We start from the raw sequence: 20308 nt of genomic DNA, 5'->3' as shown, positions 1-20308 counted from the left end.
TAAGAGGAGGGACCAGGCCTCAAGCATCTCTGTCCCCAGTGCCTAGCAGAGCGCATGAACCCTACTCGGAGAGAAAGTAAAGGGGAACAGGTGCAGCTTTTCCTCCAGAATTTTTACGTGTTTATATCAGAAGCTTCTCTCTTCTCTGCATCTACACCTGGTGACGTTGACTCACTGCGTCTAATTTTTTTTTTTTTAATGTTTATTCTTGAGAGAGACAGAACACAAGTGGGGGAGGGACAGAGAGAGGGGGAGACACGGAGTCCGAAGCAGGCTCCAGGCTCCGAGCCGTCAGCACGGAGCCCGACGCGGGGCTCGAACCCACAGACCGCGGGATAGTGACCTGAGCCGAAGTCGGACGCTCAACCGACGGGCCCCCCCCCCCCCCCCAGGCTCCCCTTGCCTGTCATTTTCAAAGCTGAAATGCAGGAAGGAGGCTGCCCTGGAGTCCCTCCAGAGGCGACCTCGGTGGAAGGGGGCAGGCGCGTGCGTCTTCCCAGGGCAGCGGGAGGAGGCCGCTGGTGCTGTTCTGTTATCAGCACGTCGCCTGGTGATGGCTGTGGCCTCAGCCCAGGACACGCCGCCACCCTTCGAGGCCGGCTTCTCATGAGTCAGATTCCCTCCCACACCCAGGCTACGGGGGAGCTTTTGCACGTGAAGCAGCTTTGCGGAGCACCGATAGAAGAAAGCCTCGAAAACAAGCGTGTTCTGAGAGTCGGTCTGACAAAAGCATACCCGGCCGGCTCCCTCTGCACCCGGGGAGTGTGGGCGCCCAAGGCCTGAGCCCCGGGTTCGCGGCCCTTCCGCCAGAACCAGCCGGTTGCCGTCCCGGGCTCAGGGCCTTCTTCACCCGCCTGAGAGATCCCGGCTCCTGTCCTGACGCTGGCCCTCTGTCTGGCCTGCCAGTGAAAGAAAGCCCACACTCGACAGGTGTAGACAAGAACGGTTTGAAAACGTCACCTGACAGGGAGCCCGGAAGCCGGGCCCCAGGGCCTGTCGACTCAGGGGCGTCACGACGTCTGACATCTTCTCCTTGTCCCGGGGAGTGGAACTTCCCCTCATGTGTCGCCTGTGCTTCTGTCCTGTCCCAGGGTGCTCCCCCAGAAAGGGAAGGGAGGGGTTGGATCATTCTGAACGTTGCTCACTTTTCCTCTGACATGATCTCCCGATACAGATAAAGACGGACGGACGGTTGCTTAGAAATTCAAAGTCTAACTGAACCAAGCCGTGAGTACGTATTTTCTAAGCCAATAAAATCATCTTTGCGGAGATGACCGGACAGGTTTTTGGCACCATGTGTGTTTGAGGCGGCCTGGCCTAACATAGAAGCCCGGCAGAGTGAGTCCCGGTGCCGGTGGTCAGGGCCGAGGTCTAAGCAGGGAGGAGTGACCCGGAGGGGACACGCAGGAGGCGGTGCTCCACGCGTGCTGGTGACGGGCCATTTCTTGTTCTGGATGGTGGTCGTGAGCTGTGTGCACACAGCAGGGATGGACCGAGCTCCATCCACCCTTAAGGTCTGTGTTCTCTGCATGTGTGTTGCATTTCAACAAAAGTGGCCTTGGTATCTCCCCATGCAGGGGTCACACGATGTTCACTGTAAGGGCGGTGGGGGGGGGGGGGGCAGGCACTCACCCCTCAAGCAGCTGGAGCTTGGGGGGTGACCCACTGGAGACGGAGAGGGTGGCAGAGAATCTCACCTGTCATGACTCCCTGGCTGGAGACCAGCAGAGGCTTTAAAAATGTTTTTCTTGACATTTATTCATTTTTCAAGAGAGAAAGAGAGGCAGAGTGTGAGCAGGGCAGGGGCAGGGAGAGAGGGGGAGACACAGAATGGGAAGCGGGCCCCGGGCTCCGAGCTGTCAGCCCAGAGCCCGACGCGGGGCTCGAACTCACAGACCGCGAGATCGTGACCTGAGCCGCAGTCGGACGCTGGACCGGCTGAGCCCCCCGCCCCAAGGCACCCAAAGATCAGCAGAGGCTTCAGCCCCGAGCCCCCAGCACAAGCGGGTGAGCTGCCCGTCTCGCGTGCGGCTCCGTGCACGTGAGGACGGGACGAGGGCCGCGGCGGGCCTGGGGAGGCGGGTTGTGGGGTCACGCGTCTGAGAACGGCTGGAACTTGGGTGGCCCCGGGACTCTCTGCCATTCGAGATCGTCACACCCTGCTCGGGACTTGCCGCTAGCACACCAGCCTCGCGTAGATGCCTTCCTGTCATGGGTCACTGGAGTCATCAGGGCCGCCCGTCCCTCGGGCCACAGGCCTCCGCATCAACCCCCGCCCCCCATTATTTCACCGCATCCGTGCAGATGAGGACACTGGGGGAGACTTCCGGGCCACAGGGCTCGCGAGCCCACCGAGCCCAGCGCTTCCTGCGGCCCCGGGGGCCACCAGCGGTTCGCGGCTCGTTCTCCGTCCCGCGTGGCGGCGCGGCCGAGGGTCGGGAGGACGGAGGATCTCAGCGGCGTCGGGAGCGTGGCCCAGACCCAGCCCGTTTCCCTCCACGCTCCCCCAGAGGTGCTCTTGTCCCCCCGCACGGGGGAGGGTGCTGTCACACAGAGGGGGTCACCTGGGTTTAGTCAGCTAAGGGTCCGCCTTCAGATTAGGTCGTGATCAGGTGGTTCATGAGTTCAAGCCCCATGTTCGACTCTGTGCTGACAGCATGGAGCCCACACTTGAGATGCTCTGCCCCCCCGCCTTCAAAAATAAATGAACATCGAAAACAATTAAAAACAAAGAAGATAATCAATACTGGTTCAATCGAGCCATCAAGTCAAATATGCGTGCGCCCCCCAAATTCACGTTGAAATCCTACCCCCGCAACGAGATGGTGTTAGGAGGTGGGTCCTTTGGTGGGGGGGGGGTCAGGTCATGAGGGGACAGCCTCATGAGGGGTTAGTGCCCTCGTAAGGGAGACCCCCGAGGGCTCCCTCGCCCCTTCTGCCACCGCCGGCCCCCCAGTGTCAGGCATCCAGCCTCCGGACGTGTGAGACAGCTGTTTGCGGTGGGAGCCGCCCGGCACGGTCTGGGGCGTGTTTGTCACAGTGTCCCAGCAGACCGAGACATTGTGACCCATGTGTCACACTGCGTCAGGTGATAACAGCAGGGAACCCCGCGCTCTCTGCTCAATTTCCCGTAAAACTAAACTTACCCTAAGACCTAAGCTCGGTTCCGTGAAAACGACGAATACTGCAGATTTAATGAAGGTATTACACTCAGGCCTCAGGAGGGCCCCGGCACCTTGCCCAGCCCACTTTGCACAGTGCCCGTGGCAGCCGCCCCCCCCCCCGCCCCCCGCGGAGTCCCCACATCGTCACCCGGTCCCACCCCATGTGTTTGACTCCCCCACCTTTTCCCGCCCCTCCCCCGTCTTCCGCGGCTTTGATTTGGTTTGCTCTCCCGCCAGCGGATCTCTGCCTTTTCCAGCCTCCAACGAGGAGCCAAGCTCCCCTCCTGTTCTCCTCCCGGCTGCCCACGACTCCCAGCCTGGGGTCCGAGGCCAGGAGCCACGCCAGCAGACTCGTGCCTTGCTGCTCAGATCACCGTGCACGAGTGTGGCTCCCAAGCAAGCAAAGTACCGGGTGTTGCCAAACCTCTCTTCCCGGGAGCACACGACTCGAACCTTCCCCTCCTCCCGCCCCGCCCCGTCTTGTGCCCAACGTCCCCCTGGCGAGCCTGAGGAGCCGTCCCCGTGTGTCCGGACACTGTGGCCTGAGGGAGAAGCCGGAACCCCGGCTCCTCTCACGAGCGGCCTCCTGCTGGCCCCCCACCCCGCCTTCCGCCTCAGCCTCCCCGCCAGCCTCTCCCTGGGTGCCCTCTGCCCCTGCCAGCCTGAGCTCGCCACGTCCTGCCCACAAGTCAGGCTGGCTCCCCTCTCCGCCTCGGGCAGGCCCTCCCCTCCCCCTGGCCCAAACCCCACTATTCAAACCCCTTTCTCCTTCCTTTTTGACGGTTACTGACGCACGATCCGGATGCCGTGTAATTCATCCATTGGAAGGGCACGGCTGCATGATTGACAGCGATGTTCACAGCTCTCCAACCGCCTCCACGGTTCACCTTAAAACATTTTCACGGGGGCACCTGGGGGGCTCAGTCGCTTAAGCATCCGACGTCGGCTCACGATCGTGATCTCCGGTTCATGGGTTCCAGCCCGCGTCGGGCTCTGTGCTGACGGCTCAGAGCCTGGAATCTGCTTCGGATTCTGTGTCTCCCTCTCTCTGCCCCTCCCCCACTCATGCGCGCACGCGCTCTCTCTCTCTCTCTCTCTCTCTCTCTCAAAAATAAGCATTTAAAAAATTTTTAAAAACTAAAACATTTCCATCATTTCTGAAAGAAAACCTGTGCCCTTAGCCGGTCCCCGCCGTCTTCCCCTCCCCTCCCCTCGGAGCCCTGCAGCCCTAACGGACTCGGTCTCTACAGGCTTACCCGTCGGGTGGAGGGAATCGTGCAGTACGTGGCTGTGTGTGTGGCCGGCTCCTTGCACGGTTTTGAGGCTCATCCCCGTCGTAGCAGGAGTCAGTGCTTTGTGCTTTTCTGTGGCCACATAGTATCCACTTTACGGGTACCCACGTCCTTATCCGGCCATCACAGTGACGGACACTGGGGTTGTTTCCACCTCTCGTTACAACGAATCCACCGTGCACACAGAAGCTTCTCCAGGCACTTCTCCAGCCCCGCTAACTCCCACCTACCCAGCCCGCGCTACGTGCCAGGCTCCAGACTGCACTCTCGCTCATGCCCGCGAGGGCCGGTCTCCCCATACCCCGACGGGTGCGACACAGGCCATCGTTCCCGTGTTACGGATGAGGACACCCGAGTCCGGAGAAGGGAGGAGATTGGCCAACGTCCTGGTGGAAGGAGGACCCCGACACAGGTCTGCTCTGCAACCTCCCGCTATTGGGCATTTGGGCATTTACCCCTTGTTTCGGTGGGTCCTGTGTATTTATGGGTCTCCTCGAACTATAAGCGTCTTCCGGATAAGGACCACGTCTCTTGGCCCTTTGGTCGGCCGTCGGGGGGTGGGGGGAGCTCTATGCTTTCTGTCTGCTAAGCATCCTTTCCCTCACCCCCCTCCTGGCTACAGGATGGGCACGTGGTTCAGGCCTGGCCAGTCACGGCCCTTCACTCCACTGGCTACAGTGATTGGCTCAAGGATGGGCACAGGCTCCAAGCCTGGCCAATCAGAGCCTTCCTTGGGTCTTTTGCCATAGCAACGGCTGAGGCCACCTGCTTCCTCTTTGGGACCGGGAGCTATAAGGACCATGAAGCCTGGAGCTGCCCCTGGAAACTTCTTCCTGCCTCCCGGGGACAGTCTACACCAGAATGCCATGCAGATGTTAGAACTGATGCTGCGGGAAGCCATTTGATGGCACCGAAAGATGTTCGCGATCCCTTCCCCGGGTTTACAGTAAGCAAGCTGCGAACTAGAACATGCAACATCACTTGCTCTCCGTGTGTTCCCCTATGTATGAAAACATACACACGCACGCACACACGCACTCTTTAGAAATGGATGCCAGATGCCGAAATATGAACAGTGTTTCTTTCCGATCCTACGACTTGGTGTATTTTTTCTTTCTGTTCATCTGAACTTTGAAGCCTCGGCCTGTTAGAAGTTGTTATGCTTGTTCTGTTTTGTTGAAGCCACAGTTCCTGCAGGACCCCCCCCCCTCCCCCCCCGCCCCCCCAAGAAGTCCTGTCGAGTGCCCTCCTCCCTGGAATTTTTAGGTTCAGCCTGAGTCATGTCGTCTTGGCCTTTTTAGAGCACACAACTTTTCCAACAATCCCATTTTCTGCCCCGGTCCTGGGCGCTCCCCACCCTCGGCGTCTCTGCTCACCTGCCCCACCCCCTGGGCCTCCAGGCCTGGCCGTCCAGCTGTGCCTGAGTGACGCCATCCCCCAGTGTCTTCCGGACCCTCAGAGAAAGCCAGGCCTTTCACCCCCACCCCCAACCCGCCCTGCTGGGTGCTGTGTTTTCATTCTCAGCTCGCAAGGAACCTGCAGAAAATATTTTCTTTGGCAGCCGATTAGGGAGTAGCAGCCCCGGACATGCCTTTCAGGCGACGTCCGAGCCTGGGCCAGCTGCTGGCCTCCACAGCTGCCCCAGGGGCTGTGGCCACGGGCAAGGCCAGGGTTTGGACCTCATCCAGCTTGAGTAAGGTTCTCTCCCCCATCAGGTTCTGAGACGTCCCAAGGCCCCACGGCACCCTTCTGGCAGACCAGACCTCTCCCAGGCCACCATGCCAGGGGGTTGGCGTCTGGCCTTCCAGAGGCCCACCCCCTGAATGCCTTCTCCCTCTGCCACAGGGTTCAAGGGTATGAGGGCCTCCCAGGCAGGGAGTCAGGGCCTCATGTCCCCCTCCCCGCCCGAGTGTCTCCTTGTGGGGGCCCTGCCTTCCCTCCCTCTTGGAGGGGCTGTTCCCACTCCCCTTCTGAGCAGGCCTGTCCTTCAGATCTAGGCCCTGTCCCGCTGCCTGACCCTGGCTGGCCGGTCAGATCCACGCTGATAAGAACGGGACCCTAGCAGAGAATGAACTGGATGACAGGCTTTGAACCAAAGGGCCGGCAGGTTGTAGGGGAGCAGCCGGACCAGGAGAGCCAGGGAGAGGCGAGGGGCCGAGCTGAGTCACCCAGGGGAGCAAGAGGAGGAAGGGGGAAGGAGCCCTGGGGGCTCTCAGGTCCCGGATGCACAGCCGCACCTGTCAGTCTCACCACGTTCTCTGCTTCCTTCCAATAAAGCCCACTTTGGCTAAACATCCCACCTGGATATTTATTCCTTAAAGCCCAAAGATCCAGACGGTTTCACTAGGGCACCTGGGCTTCCCCAGGTGGGAAGAGCCTTCCTCACCCGCCTCCGGGAGGAGGGCGTCCTCCTCTTGTCCCTCCCGCTGGCTGGAAAGCCCCTTTTTCTGCTCAGTCCCAAGGGCCTTGAGCTCTTGAAGAAAGTGCTTACCTGGGTCTCCTCCAACCCTGGTGTCCAAGGGAGGGGGTTCAGGGCAGAGAGGCCTTCCGGGTCACAGGCAGAAGTCACCGGACAGCCTAGTTCAGTGGACCCTGATTGGGCATACGGCTGGTGGAAAAGAAAAAGGTAGCAGATTTTGGAGTGTGGCAGATTTGGGTTTGAATCCTGGGTCCAGCACCTGCCAGTTTATACAGCCTGCTCTTTGTTGGCCCCGTGACACCAATGGCGTCCGGGACTTGCCACGCCCTGGGCCCCCTCCTACACTCTCCTCTAGACAGCACTGCTAGGAGGGTCCCGTTTTTCCAAACAAGGAAGCAGAGATGGGAGAGGTTAAGCGATCGCCCACAAGCTTCTCTCAGCCGGTGATGGGAGAGAAACCCTGATTTTTCTGACTCTGGGGAGCTGGTTTTGCCCTAAGAGAAGAAAAAAAAAGTCTGGTCCTAACATAAACCCTCATGAAATAAAGCTAACGTGCTTCTCTACACAGAGGAAGAGTAGATAACCCTTCCAAAAAAAAAAAAAAAAAAAAAAAGCTCTTCCCGTATTTACCCAGGAACTACAACATCTGGGATTTGCTTCAGAAGATCCCACTGGGGCCGGTGCTGATGAGCTGATGGTTCTGGAAGCTGGGGATGGGTGGCTCTCCCTCCATGTGAGTATGCTTGCGAGGTTTCATAATACAATGTTTTTTTTTAAAGTAGCAAGAAGGAACACGGCCAGGGTGGAGAAGCGGTCTTGCAAAGGATGTCAAGGTGCAGACAGTGAGCCCCGAGTCCCGCCAGGAAGGGAGCCCCGAGCCCCTCCCCACGGCCCGCCGCCAGCCATGCCCCCTCCCCACGCCTCTCCTTGTTGACTCCCTTGTGGTCCAAGAACGCTCGGCTCTGAGTAATAAATGTGCGCTCTCTCGGAGGGACATGTGTTTCCAATCATTCTCCGCAGTGAGTGACCACCGACGGCTGCTGCCTGTCTGTCCCCCACCTCGTACCTTCAGATCCGCCATGACCACAGCCCCGGCCCAGCTCCCACCCCAGGTCTGCGCGGAGGCCCTCCCGCCCATGTGACTTCACACAAGCAGGCTTGCGTCTGGAAGAGAGTCCTCTGCACCGCCCCTGCCCCCGATGGGACAACTCCGACCACCCTGTAGGTCTCGTTTATCCCAGCGAGCACCCCAGACCACCTGCCCCCGCCCTCCGCCGATGCCCTTCACCTGCTTGTACTTGTTTCTGTCCGCGTTTCTGCTAACGGCCGGTTGCTGCTGGAGGAAGAACCGGGCCACGTCTGTTCCCTCTGGGCGCCCGGCACCTGCACAGGCCTGGCAGATGGTGGGTGCCCAACACATCCTCACTGAATCGATGAACGAACAAATGAGCCATAACCTTAAGGAGCAGGGAGTCGAGGGGAAGACAGACACAAAGATGAGTAACCTGCTAGGGGACACGCAAGGGGCCTAAGGAGGCCAGACAGTGAGCTATGACCGGGTCATGTCCATCCCCGCTCCCTCTTAGGGCGACCCATTCTCCACGCAACTCCACTGGGCGCCGCCTTCGGCTGGCTGGGCCCGCGGCCTGGGGCACAGCGAGGAGGGATCTTGGGCCACACCAAGGCTCGGTGGGGAAGGAGTGCTCGGGTCTGCTGGAGGTCGGGGGTCAGGGAACGCGGACGCCCCCCCCCCCACGTCCCCGAGGAGTCAGACCACAGTCCGATGTGATAGGGGAGCAATGACGAGGACCCACAGCGCGCTCGGTGCAGGAACATCACCACCCCCAGACCCCAGCGCCTCCCCCGTGGGCATCTAGGTCACACTTGTTGGGGGTGTGCTGAGTGGCAGCTGGAGAATGCAGGGGACACTCAGGTGGCTGGCTCTCAGGCTTGCCTCTGGGGCCAGGAACCCTAGGACAGAGCTTGGGGTCCCCGGGAAGAGGAGAGAAGCAGGGGGATATGGTGTGGAACCGCTCCCATGGTCCCACCTGCCTCTGGGGGCTGGACCGTCCCTTTGGCGTCAGACGCAGGCACCAAAGGGTGTGGAGCCCGGCAGGTCCCCCCAGCCAAGGAGGGGCTGAAGGTGCCAGTGGGCCAGACCCAAACTCCAGAAACCGTCTGGAGATGGCCATAAGGACCCAACGACTCACTTTCTAAGGAGCTGCGTTTCTCCTTGCCTCTCATGGCTCTGCTGTCTTCCGATCTTTTCGTTGATGACCAGGGCCACCCCACCCCTGCGCTCTCTGTTGTTCTGGTGTTTCAGCTCAAGGTTGAACGAGCGCCCTCAGGGATTCTCACCCCGTACTCCCTGGGTGCCGTCTCGGGGCTGGGACCGAGCCCGTACATGCCAGGGCTGGTCACGGAGCCTCACGGAAGGCGGCAAGAGCCTGGACCGGTGCTGGCCACCGGGCGAACCTTCAGCATCCCGGAGAAGAGAGGGCCAGGGGAGAGGAGGGGAGGGAAGGAGAGGCAGGAGAACAGGAAGAAAAATAGGATGGGGAGAGGGAAGGAGAGAGAAAGGAAATTCTTGGGCACCGTCCTAATCATAGCCTTGAAATGAAATTTACTGCTGCACTCAGCATGGGGACGCCAGCCAGCACCAACCCCCCTTCTGTTTGGATTAGGCGATGACATCATGGCCACGGCCAATCACTGCCAGCACCAAAGAAGCAGAGGATGGTGGGGGGAAACCTGAGCCTCCAGCCGCCCCCCCCCCCCACTCCCCGTGCTTCCAGGGAGGGGAACCTGAAACCAGCAGAAGTCAGTCTCAACACACCCCTGCTGAGCTGGGCCCGCCACTCCGGCTGCCCTGCTCCCTGCCAGCACCTGGTCCCCGGGCCCCGCCAGCTGAGGCTGCCTCCCGGAGCAGGCCAGGGGCGGACGCAGCAGTGCCGGGTTCCCGTCTCCGCTCTGCTCGCTGGCCCTGCTCCCCGACCCGCCCGTGTGAAGGAGGCACATGACACATGCCCGGGGCCAAAGGCAAGGGCTTGGGCACGAGAGAGCACAGAGCAGGCGGCGTGAGAGCGTGAGAGCCGGCTCTGGTCGGGTTCACCCCGCTCTGTGTTTTGCGGCGACAGAGTCAAAGTGTGGGTCGGCGGGGAGCCCACGCTGGGGGCCTGCCCCCGCCATGCCTCGCGGGCCGGGAGACCCTTCTGCGTCAAGGCCACCGTGCCGAGAGGCAGTGCCGGCTCAGAATCCGGGTGGGACGAGGTCCGCGAAGGCTTCGGCCCGGGGGACGAGGCGGGGTGGCGTCAGCCCGCCTCCCCGGGGGGGGGGGGGGACGGGAGTGTGATCGCTGCTCCCAGACGGCTCAGGGGTGGCCAGTGACTTCACGGGCTGCCTGCTCACAAAGCAACAGCCTCCCTCGCACCCTCCCTCTCTCTTTCTGGAGTTACTCTAGACTGGATCAGAGCAGCACGGGCAGGCGGTGTTGGGACGGCATCCAGGCCTGCGGAACCTGTGCCCCGCGGAGCGGGCGGGCGGGTGGGCAAGGCCAGCATCCAGGCAGGCGTGCAAGGTGGGTGCCTGGGCTCCGACTGCCTTTCCCCACAGGGCGCCTGCCTGGGAGGAGGCAGACAGTGACAAAGGAAACCCCGTGGGGAGGCAGGGGCCGAGGGAGTGTAGGTGACCGCGTGGGATCACCGAAGTACCTGGCTTGGGGAGCTGGAACCAGGACAAGCCTTGAGAGAGCCAGGCAGAGAGCCTAGAAAGTATCCAGGTTTCGGCGCCAGGAGATACCCGTCGAATCTGCATCTGAAAATTGCCTTCCTCGCCCCGGGGGCAGGATACGACGCTCATCCTGGGTCACCAGGTCCCATCACCTAGAGAAACTCCACGAACTTTCTGGCCAACACCCTCTTACATACTCTGTCCACGCATATGTGTAATTTCACGTAAATGAAACACCGTGCATACCGTTTTCTCAGGGACGCTTGGAGAAAACAAACCCTTGAAATACGCCTTGCCCTCCCTGTGTCCCCCGAGAGCCGATGTGGACACACACGGATACGCCGTCCTGCACGGCTAACCTCCCGAGAGCATGACTGTGTCTCTACAAAAACGGAGCCTTGTTGATCTGCCCTGCATTTTGCTTTTCTTGAGCCTGAAGGTTTTATTGGTTTCCCTAAGCTAGTGGTTATCAACCAGGCGGTTTTGGTCCCACCCAGGGACATTAGGCAATGTCTGCAGACATGTTTGGTTGTCACAACTTGGTGGGGGGGGGGCACCCTTGGCATTCAGGGGGTGGAGAAGAGGGATGTTGCTCAACACCTCACAGCGCACAGGGCGCGCCCCTCCCCCGCCGGAGATCAATCTGGCCCAGAGATCGGCGTCACCGAGGCAGAGAAGTCAGCCCTGGCCGCAGAGGGTTAATAATTTAATTAATGAGCAAATAGGAACATGGACCGTCCTTATAGCGTCTGCTGCTGGTCGTTAAGACGCTGACTGTGCAGAGAGCCACAGCCCATATTCTGGCCACAGTCGGACTCAGCTTGTCACCGTGGATGTCCTGCGGTAAACAGCCCCACCAAGGAACACGGAGGACAGATATCTGGGCGGATGCAGCGGGTGGCAGGGGGGGGGGGGGGGGGGGGGGGGGGGGGGGAGTACCACCTGCCTTCTATGGTCATGAGTCAGACGCCCAGAGTGGACAGGGGCCCGTCGTGACCCTGATCCCTCTCTGGGGGCCACCCATCACACAACCACAGAAACCTCCCAGACGGTCAGGTGTACGGACAAGCCCCCCCCCCCCCCCCCCCCCCGCCACTGACCCGGGAGCTGCCTGAGACATCGCCGCTGTTCTGTATCTAGCCTCCTGGGCATGTGGGGCCAACTGTAATGCCTGTAAGTTACACGGAGCGTCTGGCTCTCTGGAACCTGCCGGAAGGAGGTGGAGGCTTCAGCTCCGCTCCAGCTGCCTCTCCGGAGAGAACACTCCATGCTCAGGAGGCAGGAGATCTCCTCCAAACTGAGAGAGTGAGTCTACGGAGAAGACGCACTCCCAGGGCTCTCCCAGTGCTGGGTGGACAGAGCCTGGCTCTCCTGGGCCTGCTGCCCGGGGCCCGTGAGGTCACTCTGACTCTGTTTACCTGACAGGAGCAGGAGGGAGGAGCCATTGGCATTTCCTCCTGGCTCCCGACAGTGTTTACTCTGTCAGGCCAAGCCCGGGACACGTTTGCTGGGTGTGCCCCGACACGGGTAGGACGGGCAGCGGCTCTGGAGGACCGTGCATTGGAAAAGTCTCTTGGTGAGGGAGGCAGGGGCAAGCTGTGAGTTTCTGGTAGATGGTGGTGGGCCCACGAGTGTGGTCTGAGGGTCCCGGAAGTCCCCCCTCCCCGGCTGGCCCGGCAGGTCCGCTTCCCCCTGTCTGTCCTAAGACTCAGCCCAGAGTCAGGCTCTGGGGGCAGATACGAGCCCAAGTCCAGAAGGCGTAATCAGAATGGATCCCCGGGGGGAATGGGCCAAGGTCTCCTGCGTGGCTCCCCTACTGGCCCACTCCCCCAATATCAACGTAGAGGAGGCTGGGTAGGAGCAAAGGTGACAGAGGGAGCTACCGGCGGCCCGGGGCCTCCTCCCTCCCCACTCTGCATGGATGTGAGCCATGCAGACCCTGTCCTCCTTCTTGGGGGCGTGGTCAGAGCGCAGCCTCGCCTGGCTGTTGATGTTCTACAGCACGTAGCAGAGCGAGCGCTCTTGCGATGGGGCGTGTGAAAGATCACTCTGTTGACATCAGCAGCCAGGTTCTAATCTCCTCCTATCCTCAGTACCTTCCTCATCTGAGGCCTCAGTTTCCTGAGTTGGAAGACAGCACCTGGAAGGCTGGCCAAGGCTGCAAAGAGGAACAGAGAGGCAATCAGGCGGCAGTCAGATGGCTGGAGCCGGTGACGTGGATGGAGATGGGGGTTGGGGGGGGCGGCTGCTCGGCCCGCATGAGAGTCATTCGATGTGGGGTGGCTCTCAGTAACAGCCAGCACATGCACCAGATTTTAGAGACCAGGTCAGCCATTCAGAGCAATCCGTTAGGAAGGGGGTTCAATCACCATTCTGCGGGTGCGGAGGGCATGGTGGGACCGCGAGGCGGCTGGGCTGCTGAGTCTGAGATCTGCTGGTGCCCTCTGCCCCCACTCCAACCTTTCAGAGAGGTACCTGCGCTGCCCATCTGCTAAAAACCCTCCAAAAGCTCCAAACTCAAAATAAAAGGTGCGTCCCCTCCCCTCCCAGCCCCTCTGACAGCAAATGGGTCCTAGCTGGCCCCTTTTCCCTCACTTCCCCCTCCTTCACTGGCTCAGGGGTCTTTGCACCCACTGCCCATGGGACTTTTGCCTGTTCTGTGGGTTTCTGAATGCCCTGCTCCTAGGACAGTGTCCCTCTGTAGATGCTCCAGTGAGCACCGTTGATGGAAGGGAGGAAGGAAGACCAGGTCTCTTATTTCCACCCTGGGGCAGCTGGTGTGGCCCTGCTCTCCTCTCGCACGGCCATCGAACCTACCTCTGGGATCCTCATCACCCTCACCTATACCTGACTGCTCAGGTGTACGTCTTGCCTAAAAGACAGGGCGCCCCTAGGTTGTCTGTTTCATAAACTGACAAATCGATTTTGGATTCTGCAAATTTCAGCAGCATTTTGGTTGTGCCTGTCACAATGAAAGGATGGGGGGGGGGGAAATGTTACAGTTTTCTGAATTCACGACTAGAGATCGGACACCATCTCAAAACGACACAATTCTATTTTATGCGAACAAAAGCTGGAAAAGTGACTTTGGGTTTGTCAGGGTGCTAAAAATAACCACTCTGCCTATTTATCTTTGCTCCCAGTTGTGTGCTGCAAAGCACACACAAACAGAGAGAAACCATTTTCTCCCGGCCTTCCAGTATTTTCCAGTTTCCTATTGAAAGTCAGCATCACACAGTTGCATGAGCAATTACTCCTTAACTGTGCCCTTTTCCTGCACTGACAGCCCTCCTAGATAACACACGCCCTGCGGGCAGGAGGGAGGTCCTGTGTATAACACCACCACCAACCGCAGAGGGGCTGGGGGGGGGGGGGCAGCCTCGGTGACAGACAGGTACACGGGGACCCTGGTGGCCACAGTTTGCATGCCATCTGCGCCTCCAAGATCCCGGCCTTTCCTGGAACACAGAACTGTTTTGGGAAAAGTCCTTCAGCCCCACATTTGCGGGCTAAGGGAGGAAACTGTGAGCAGAGCCCAGCAAACGCTTTCCATCCAATCCTACTGCGTCCTGAACTCCAAGGCCCACCCCCCACTGGCTCTTGTTGGCTGGTCAAAAATATGGCCAGTTTATATAAAATCCTGTTTTGTTCATAGTAACCACTCCCCCTCCCCCTCCATCTGAACTGGTCAACCGCACTTAAAATTCTAAGACCTGCATTTGAGACAGGAATCTTCACGAAGCTTCCTGAGGCCACCTACCAAGGGGGGCATGGGCAGGGGGCGGCGGGGAATGACCCCTGCTCTGAAGCGCACACATCCCTTTGGCTCAGTCCCTAGCCGAGGGACCCCAGGGGTGGAAGGCAATCAGGCAGTGCACGCCTCCAAGCCGGAGGGGAAGGGGCAGTCGGCGGGCGCCTGGTGCCGTTGAGGGGTGGGCTGCGAGTCCCAAGTGCTGAGTCAGGGCCCCGTGGGCGCTGCCCGCCCCGCGGCTGCCACCCCAACCTCGGGCGATCTCGGGGGGCGCCGGGGGGAGGGGGGCTGCGGGGCGCGGCCGGGGGCCAGGTGCGCAGCTGCGGGCGGGGGTGGGGGCCAGACGTGTCCGCCGGTCTGGGCACAACAAAGCCGAGTTTGGGGGAGGGCGGGGAGGCGCGGGAGGCGCGCGGGGAGGGGGCGGCCCGGAGCTGCCGGAGCCGCATTGGCCGCCCGCCACCGGGGGGCGGAGCCGGCTCGCCCCGGAGCGCAATAAAAGGCCGGCTCGGCCCGCGCCCGCAGCGCACGCATCCATAGAAGGCAGTGGAAGCCGCCGGCGCCGGGTCGCGCGCTCGCTCGCCCGCCCGCCCGCCCGCCCGCCCGCCTCGCCGCCCCCACCCGTCTCCTCGCCGCCGCGTGAGCCGCGCCCCACGCCCCGCGCGCCCCCCTCTCCGGCCCGCGACAAAGACCCGGGAAAGTTTGCGCGGGCGAGCGCGGGCCAGGTGCGGAGGGCGCGCCCGCGGAGCGCAGCGAGCCCCGCGCGGCCCCGGCGCGCCCAGAGGCCAGCGCCCGCAGAGCCGGCGGAGGCGGCCGAGCCCCGCGCCCCGCGCCCCGCGCCCCCGCCCGCCATGGGCTCCGCGGCCCGCAGCCTGCGGCTCGCGCTGGGCCTGCTGCTGCTGCTGGGGACGCTGCTGCGCCGGGCCGACGCCTGCAGCTGCTCCCCGGTGCACCCGCAACAGGCGTTTTGCAATGCAGACGTAGGTAAGGACGGCGACCCCGCCCCGGCCCGGTGCCCGCCTCCCCGAGGGTCCGCGGGCGCCCCGCCCGCCCGCAGCTGGCCGAGGGGCCCACGCCCCGGACCCTGGCCCTCGGGCCTTCTCGAATCCTGCAAGTGGACGCCAAAATCGCACTTTTTTTTCCCACCCCCTTCCGTCTCCCTTTCTTTGCTTCTCTGCCGAGATGCTTCTCAACCTCAAAATTCCACCGAAATTCCGCTGCCGCTCCAGCCCCAGAGAAGGGAGCCAGGGAACGGATCGGGTTTTGGCAGGCGGAGGGCCCTGGGATGCCAGCGCGGGGGGCGGGGAGAGTGGGGGGACACAGCGTGGGACGGGGAGAGTTCCGGCGCCGGGGGGCTGGAGGCCTGGGGACCCCGGGAGAAACTTGCACGGATAACATGGAGCTGGCCTTCTGTGGCCTGGAGCTGAGTGCCAAAGGGCTTCTCTGCCTGGGCCCCTCCCTCCAGCCCCGTTTGGGGGTTCGCAGGATTAAACTGGGGCAGAGTGGAAGCTTCCCTCCTCTGGCCGGCTTCCCTGAGCTCGGAGGGGCAGCCCTGAGAGGCAGCTAGAGCCCCGAAGGCAGCTCCTTGATCTGCACCCTGCCCAGGGGGCACCCAACCCAGGGCCGTCGGGGGAGAGGGAGGAGGGTCCTTGAGTGGTTTGCACCCGGCGAGTGCTTTTTCAGGACATGCACAAGAGCGAGGCTGTGTGGGGCAAGTGGGGTTGTGTGGCTGTTTAGAATCCTCAAGAGAATATCTGTTACCCCCAGGACTCCTTACCCCCCCCCCCCCCCAGTGGTGGGAGCAGGCAAGGGAGGGAGGAGAAGCCAGAGACTAGGTGTGATCCACGCAGAGGCTGGGACAAGTGGGGAGAAGCCAGCAGAAATGGGAGGAACCAGCTGGGCCCCAGAGGTTTCCATGCAGGCCTCCAACTGCCCTGGTGAGGGTCAGCCTGGTTCTCCTGGGCCAAGTTCAGTTGAGCCGGAAGGACAGATGCCCAGCAGGTGGGCCACTGCAGCCCCCTATCCCGCCCCCTGCTCCTGGGTCTCAGCCAGCCAAGCATCCGGTTGCCAGGCCACGTGTGGTGGGGCTGGCCGCCCTCACCTGTGCAGACGCAGAGCCAGGGTCTCTGGGTCTCTTCTGTTGTCAGCCATGCCCTTCTCATCCCCCCATGGCTGCTGGCCACACCCCAGTTGGCCCTCCGAGCTGTTGCCAGCCCAGGAAGTGTTCGTGGGTTCTTATCTGTGGGCCTCACATGGCTCTGGCCACCTGGGCGTGGGACGTGGTCCATGCCTACGGACTAGTTTTCCATAAAACCCGAGTTGGGGGGAGGTAAGGTCGGCTCCCCAATTTGGCTTTGGTGCTCAGCAGGATTTGAGGGCGATGCACATCGGCCTCCTTCTGGGGTGTCTGCTGGGAGTCCCGGCCTGGCCAGGCCCCTTTGCTAAGAGTGAGGCCATACTTCTGACCATCAGGCCGTGGGGCAGGATGGTCCCAAGGCCCAGAAGGAACCGAGTCTTGCAAGGTGCTTGGGCTTGGTTCGCAGGCACCAAGCAGGAAGGGGCTGGCCCTGGAGACCACCTCACACTCTTTGGCCCCGGAGGGAGAATTCCTGGCCTCGTCCTGGCCCAGTAAGCTGAGGCAGCAAAGGGTCGGGGTCGAGGGGCTTCTTGCTTTGTGGTTCCTCTCTCTTCCGCCTGGATCTCCTGGCATTTGTGTCCCAGTTCTCCAAATCAGAAGCATCGGAGATCCTAGACTTTTAACCCCGTCTCAGCTCGGAGGCCGGTCGGGGAACCGACGCCAGACTTGCACTGCGACGCCCAGTTCGTTAGATTCCCGTGGCTGCTGTAGAGAATCACCAGAAACAGGGGGGTGAAGGGGGGTGGTGCTCAAAACAACAGGAATTGCTTCTCTCACAGTGTAGGGGCCCAAAGCCCCAGATCAAGGTGTGGGTAGGATTGGCTCCTTCCGGGGGCCCCGAGGGGGAATTCGCTCTAGGTCTCTCTCGCAGCTTGGTCTGGCCGCTGGCGCTCCTTAGCTTGTGGACGCGTCCCTCCAGCCTGCGCTCTGTCTTTACGCGGGTCCGTCTGTGCGCGCGTCTGTCCAAATCTCTCTCTCCTTAGAAAGACCCCGATCACTGAGTTTAGGGCCCGCTTGAATCCAGCATGACATCATCTTAACGTGATCACATCTGCAGAGACCCTATTTCCAAATAAGGTCACGTACGCAGGTTCTGGGTGGACCTGAATTTTAGGGGGAAGCTCGTCACACACCGGCTGCCCCGGTCGGCCCCTCTGTGTTCGATCTCCTTGGGATACAGAGCCGAGGCACCCCAGGGTGGCCGTGGAGGAAACCTCACGGTGAAGGCCGTGGCCCTTCTGTGTCTGCTTCTCTTTTAAGTCCTGCTTGTGTTCCCCACTCTGGCCCAGAACCGAGTTGCCTGGGGCTCTTTTAGAGACCACTCAAGGCTGGGTCCCTTTGTAAATACAGAGGGCCTGGCCTGGACCTCAGCTCTTGTGGTTTTAAAAGCGCCACAGGTGATTCCGTGCCACCACGGCCGGCTGTGGCCGCGACCCAGGGGCCCGTGAAGGGTGATGGCCTCACGCACACTGGGGTTACTAAACGCTGACCTTGAATGTGCTGTGCTGGCTCCTTTAATTGTCGGCTGGACGCAGGCTCGTTAACTGGCTTGGTGTCTACGAGAGGCGGTTGGCTTAAGAAATAGTCCGATCTCTGTCTGCCTGCCTGTGTAAGGATTTCTGGGAGCTTGTAGGACCGGAACTGTGCTCAGGAAAAGGAGCTCATGATGAGGTTGTGAAATTTACGATGAAGGGAGCAGTAGGTAAGACCTGGGTCCCTCCTGGAAGGCCTTGTTCCCCATCCTTTCCAGGCAAATGAGGACAAACGGGAAACGTTTCCTGTCTCAGCCCTGCTCCCATGTGCTGCTGGCCCGTCTCCTACCACCTAATGGAGTCCGTGGCCGTCTACCGCAAGCCTGCCCAGCCCCCAGCCCCCGGCACCTGGCCACAGACCAGCTTTGGGCCTTTTCTTCAAGCAGTACCACCACGGAGGGAGCCTCCAGATACTGAGCCGGCTGAGAGACTTGGCCAGTTTGGGAGTCCTGGGTCAATCCAGGAGCTCCCTGGATCTGGCAAAGAAAATCTCACTTCTCGCTTGGGTGGCAGCACCCAAGGCCGCGTGGCTCCAGAAGAGTGGCCCACGATGGCGTCTTTCTCAGGGTGCTCCCATCTCCAGACCCTGCTCTCGGCAAACCCCCTGGCGATCTCCGGCAGAGCGGAGAAAGGCCCACCGCCAAGGTCGCTTGCCGGTTGCCGGGCCGGGCGGGCCAGACCGTGGCCACCTGCAGAAAACACACAGCGAGCATTCGGAAATGGCCGTGTCTTCACTGGACGCACGTGTCCGGGAAGACCAGGGCAGATAAGACTCCCGTGAGTTGAATCAGGCCCTAAGTGCACGGGGGCCGGGTGGGGGTGGCTCTTTAAAACTGCCGTTGGCGACTCCTATAGAGTGCTTGCCCGCTTGGTGCTGTGTATACCCTTTCACAGCGGGCTCTGTTTCAACAAGCCGTTATGGCGTGGCCGGCTCCGCCCCACGGGAGGCATTGTCCCCCGCCTTAGGAGGGGACCTTCGGACACCAGTGCCAGGCGGTGTGGGAGTGCTGGGTGTGTCAGGGTGGGCAGAGCCCCGCAGTCCCCAACCCTGATGGCCACACTCCAGGTGCTTTGGGTAAATGATAAATCAAGTACCTGTGTGAGAGGGGAATGCAGTTTTAGGATCTGGAAGTAGCAGGTTTTGAAGGGAGGGGGGCCACGGAGGGGACTGGAGCCCCTGGGCCTGGGTTTGGACAGTGACCCTGGAAGGATGCATTCTCCCCAGGGAGTCCCTGGAACCTGGGCTGCTGGCATTTCCCGGGGTTGGGAGACAGAGGGCGGAGATGTATCCTAGACACACGCGTGCAGGTGGTGCCGGGCGTGGCCGGTGGGTGGAGGGAGCTCTCCCCACACCGTGGCCCCTGCCTGTGGGCTGAGGACTTGGTGTCAGCCTGCAGCCGGGACCCGCTCGGTCCTCGGGAATTTGCGGTTGGGGCCTGTGGTCTGTGAGCGGCCCGTGGGCTGGGCCCCTGCCTCTCTTCTGTGCTGTCTCAGCTGGGCTGCCGGGCAGGCCCCCGTGCCGGGCGCACGGTCCAGATCCAGTGGCAACATTTGAGCGCATTGAGAGCAAGGATGTGGACCCCTTCCCAGGCTTATGGGGTCGGCAGGGAGGGAGGGCGTGCAGCCACCCTAGGCCAGATGCAGAGCCACTGATCCGATGCCCGAGGCCCGCAGGTGGGGGCGAACCCCTCAGATTCCCAAGTGGCTAAGAGATCTACCCGGAGGACCCTGGGAAACGCAGCAGGAGAGAGAAGGGCCTGGAGGAGACCAGAGAAGAAAGAACAGCGTGGTGGGCGGGGCCAGTGCTTCTCCCCTGCACCGGACGCTCCCTCACCCTTCCGCAAGCACGTGCGCAAGGGACCAAGGGCAGGTAGCCCCATGACTAGGATGGTTTTCCTGGAAAGAGAAAAGCAGAGCTGAGGAGCCAAGGTGGGAGAGTGCGAGCCCTGAATCTGAGGACAGGGCTGGGGGACCATGCGCCCAGACGTGGTTAGGTGCATCATCTGTGGCGGCAGCGTGGGGGTATGCTGAGCAAAGGGACCACCCACCCAGGGAACGGTGAGAGAGAGTTCCAGGTGCAGAGCAGGGGGGCGAGGGGCCAGATGACCCCTCTGTGGTGTATCACGTGCAATCTGTGTCCCTTCCCAGGGGCCCAAGGCAAGCCTTTGAGGATGACAGCAGGGGTGGCCCCGGGAGTTGGCTAGAAGGCAGATGTCTGAACTGGTCCCGAATTGGAGCCTTGTGGCTCGGGGCATGGGCGCTGGTATTTTTTATTTGGAGTGTGCAC

At 61.3% G+C, this 20308-nt stretch overlaps 1 protein-coding gene and 1 long non-coding RNA gene across 3 annotated transcripts in view; one reads left to right on the top strand and one right to left on the bottom strand.

Moving 5' to 3' along the window:
- Positions 1-6839: 6839 nt before the first annotated feature.
- Positions 6840-9381, bottom strand: LOC115501617. The gene is made up of 3 exons (XR_003964869.1): positions 9086-9381; positions 8164-8332; positions 6840-7064 (listed from the first exon to the last, which is right to left on the bottom strand). It is a non-coding gene; the product is annotated as an uncharacterized LOC115501617 (long non-coding RNA).
- A 2509-nt stretch (positions 9382-11890) lies between these two features.
- TIMP2 (TIMP metallopeptidase inhibitor 2) overlaps positions 11891-20308 on the top strand; it is a 49291-nt gene continuing 40873 nt past the window's right edge. Inside the window, exon 1 of one of the 2 annotated variants that reach the window (XM_030296787.1) lies at positions 11891-11909. In XM_030296787.1, the coding sequence (XP_030152647.1) occupies position 11909 (1 nt within the window). In that variant the 5' untranslated portion in view covers positions 11891-11908. Of the gene's footprint in view, positions 11910-15188; positions 15337-20308 lie in introns of those variants that run through there. The other variant, XM_030296786.1, reaches the window with a different exon arrangement.

The sequence above is a fragment of the Lynx canadensis genome, chromosome E1, assembly GCF_007474595.2.
Source record: "Lynx canadensis isolate LIC74 chromosome E1, mLynCan4.pri.v2, whole genome shotgun sequence".
In the NCBI taxonomy this organism is placed as follows: domain Eukaryota; kingdom Metazoa; phylum Chordata; class Mammalia; order Carnivora; family Felidae; genus Lynx; species Lynx canadensis.
This window is presented reverse-complemented; position numbering and strand designations above follow the sequence as displayed.